At 31.7% G+C, this 2,557-nt stretch overlaps 1 protein-coding gene across 1 annotated transcript in view; it reads left to right on the top strand.

Moving 5' to 3' along the window:
* LOC108768371 (target of wingless) overlaps positions 1-1,441 on the top strand; it is a 94,597-nt gene extending 93,156 nt beyond the window's left edge. Inside the window, exon 6 of the mRNA XM_018518771.1 lies at positions 931-1,441. Coding sequence (XP_018374273.1) covers positions 931-997 — 67 coding nt within the window. The 3' untranslated portion in view covers positions 998-1,441. The remainder of the gene's footprint in view (positions 1-930) is intronic.
* The last annotated feature ends 1,116 nt before the right edge of the window (positions 1,442-2,557 follow it).

The following is a 2,557-nucleotide window of genomic DNA, read 5'->3' as shown; positions in this document are numbered from 1 at the left end:
AAGGGAACGACCCGGGAGAACAGCTTAGTATCAGGCTGCTCCTCGCCCTGATGAAGTGGACTGCAAGGTTCACGAAACGTTGGCATTCCAAGAATGGATTTGAACACGGAGAAAACCCGCGAAACACAAGATTGTCAATAACAATAATTATTAATAGTAAAGAAATGATATCTCTTGAAAAATCTTTTTACAGAAATAGAGCTGGGTGCTCATCTGGATTAACCTCACGGTATCCTAATTTTCGAGAATTAATTATTAACGCTTCCGTATATACGCATGGATAGCGTATATACGGAAGCGTTAATAATTAATTCTCGAAAATTGTTATGTCGTAATAACTTTATTACACATGGTTGAATTTATAAAAAAAAAATCTTTAATTTGATAAAAAAAATTGAAAATTTAATAAAATTATGGGTGGTGGGGTTATTTTGTTAAACAAAAAAAATATTTTTTTTTTCTTTATACCTTCAAAGTACTTTTGAAACCGTACAATTTTTGTTTAAAAAATTTTTTTCTATCTTTTATACTTCCGACGATATTTGCCTCGAAAGAAAAATACCGGTTTTTTTTTAAGGTATGTTTTACCCCTTAAACATGAGTTAGTGCACGTATAAAAAAATACATATCTCTTAGATTTTCGTGTTTTACAACATATTTCATGGAGAATCAAATCGGTTGTCTGATGAGAATCAAACCGAACAGTTGTAAACTTCCCTTGTTAGATTAATTTGTTCATTTTATGTAAATAAATACTATAATATTATTAAATAAACAATCGGTATATGTTGCATTTTATTACATGTCTCTGATCATAGTATGTTCACAGTGTACATTGCCATATATTTTTAATTCGCAGAGATTATTCTTGTATACCTGTTCTATAATTTCTCTTTATTCTGTATTTATATCTGTTTTATTGTGTTTCAGAGATGTATTCAATACGTGGGTGTCTTCAAATCAAAATTCTCAACAAAACTATTCTACAGTTAAATAAAAGTTCTACAAGAGATGAACTACAATTACTCAATGGCCTCACACCTTAAATGGCTCGTTGTTATCTGTAAAGTAAGATATTTAAATGAATGTATATACACATAAACTAGTGAACTTTTTAAAGTGTCAAGACTATTCATGCAGCAACAGAGATACAGAGATCAGCATTAGAGGATAGTTTGAAATGTGTATACAGATGTGTTCTATATGTGTGTACATGTTGACAAGAGAACAAAAAGGCAAGAGAAGGAATAGAAAAAGATAATGATGAAATAAAGATAAAATTGTTTCTTTTTTTAGAAAAAAATCTTAGAATGTATATTGAAAAGCCTTATCCAAAAACTTATTTCTCTGGCCAAAGGTCTTTGTTTGTAAGGAGTACATTACGACTTAAGTAAGTTAAATAAGTGCATTTATTTTCATTACACTTATAGGCAGTTAAACAACAACCAATTTTTTTATATTCTCATATACTCCTTACTGACAGGCAAAGCGTGCAAATTGTATAAACATATTTGTTTCTTTATTAAGGTCACATAGAGAGTATTACCGTTTTTTAAAGTTGTCGGAATAAGGACTAGTTCTTTGAATTAAATTATCTCAATTCTTTTTCTTTGAATTTTACATTTGTCATAGTGTAAAATTCCAACAAATAACACAGTACAAGCAGATGAAAGCAATGTAAAATCTATAAATAAGTGCACTACGTTCAATGTGTGTTTCATTCATGCTATATGGGAATAATAACCAGACGAAAAGAGGACTTACATAACAAATTATACAAGGTGGGGCATTTTAATCGCCCCAGGCAGATATCTCATAAACTAAGAGAGATACAGGAAAAAGTTTTATATAAAAGTTGTAGGTTTTCTTGGGGCAAAGAAGGTGGAATTAATAGATTTTGTGTATGGAGCATCACCAAAATCAGGTTAAGATCAACATGAATTTTTTAAATAAAAACTACTATTTTTTGTTGCATATTCTTGTAGCTGAAATCGAAACGTTTTCAAAACACTATAATAAAGTATTTTTTCATTAAGTACTTTTCGAGTTATAAAATTTGACAGTTACTGCTAACATTAGCGTTACCCAAGATGTATCACGTGGAGGTTACTCAATCGGATTTAATCTATTGTATGTGCGTACGTGCATGTGTGGGGGAGGGGAAAAGTTACTTTTCGATCGACTGTTTGGGATACTTTATTGAGAGGCAAAGGGACTCACGTAAATCAAGCATCCCAAAGGGTTGAAATTCCTGTTATATTTACATGGTTCATCCTGGGTAATACTAAGTACGAGAAAATGCATGTCAGTCGACCTGGCGCTGATTGATCATCAAACATAATCAGTTCAGACAATGAATAGAAACAAGAACAAGATACGTTTAAATTTTACTTCCCTTCCTTTCCCTCTATACATGCACGTGCACACGTAGGCGCACACACACACACACACACACACAGATTAAATCCGATTAAGTAACCTCCACGTGATACTCCATGGGTAATGCTAATATCAGCAGTATAATAACCATCAAGTTTTATAACTCGAAAAGTGCTTA

This window comes from Trachymyrmex cornetzi, unplaced genomic scaffold (assembly GCF_001594075.2).
Source record: "Trachymyrmex cornetzi isolate Tcor2-1 unplaced genomic scaffold, Tcor1.1 scaffold790, whole genome shotgun sequence".
In the NCBI taxonomy this organism is placed as follows: domain Eukaryota; kingdom Metazoa; phylum Arthropoda; class Insecta; order Hymenoptera; family Formicidae; genus Trachymyrmex; species Trachymyrmex cornetzi.
The sequence above is the reverse complement of the archived record's forward strand: the minus strand, read 5'-3'. Positions and strand labels throughout refer to the sequence as shown.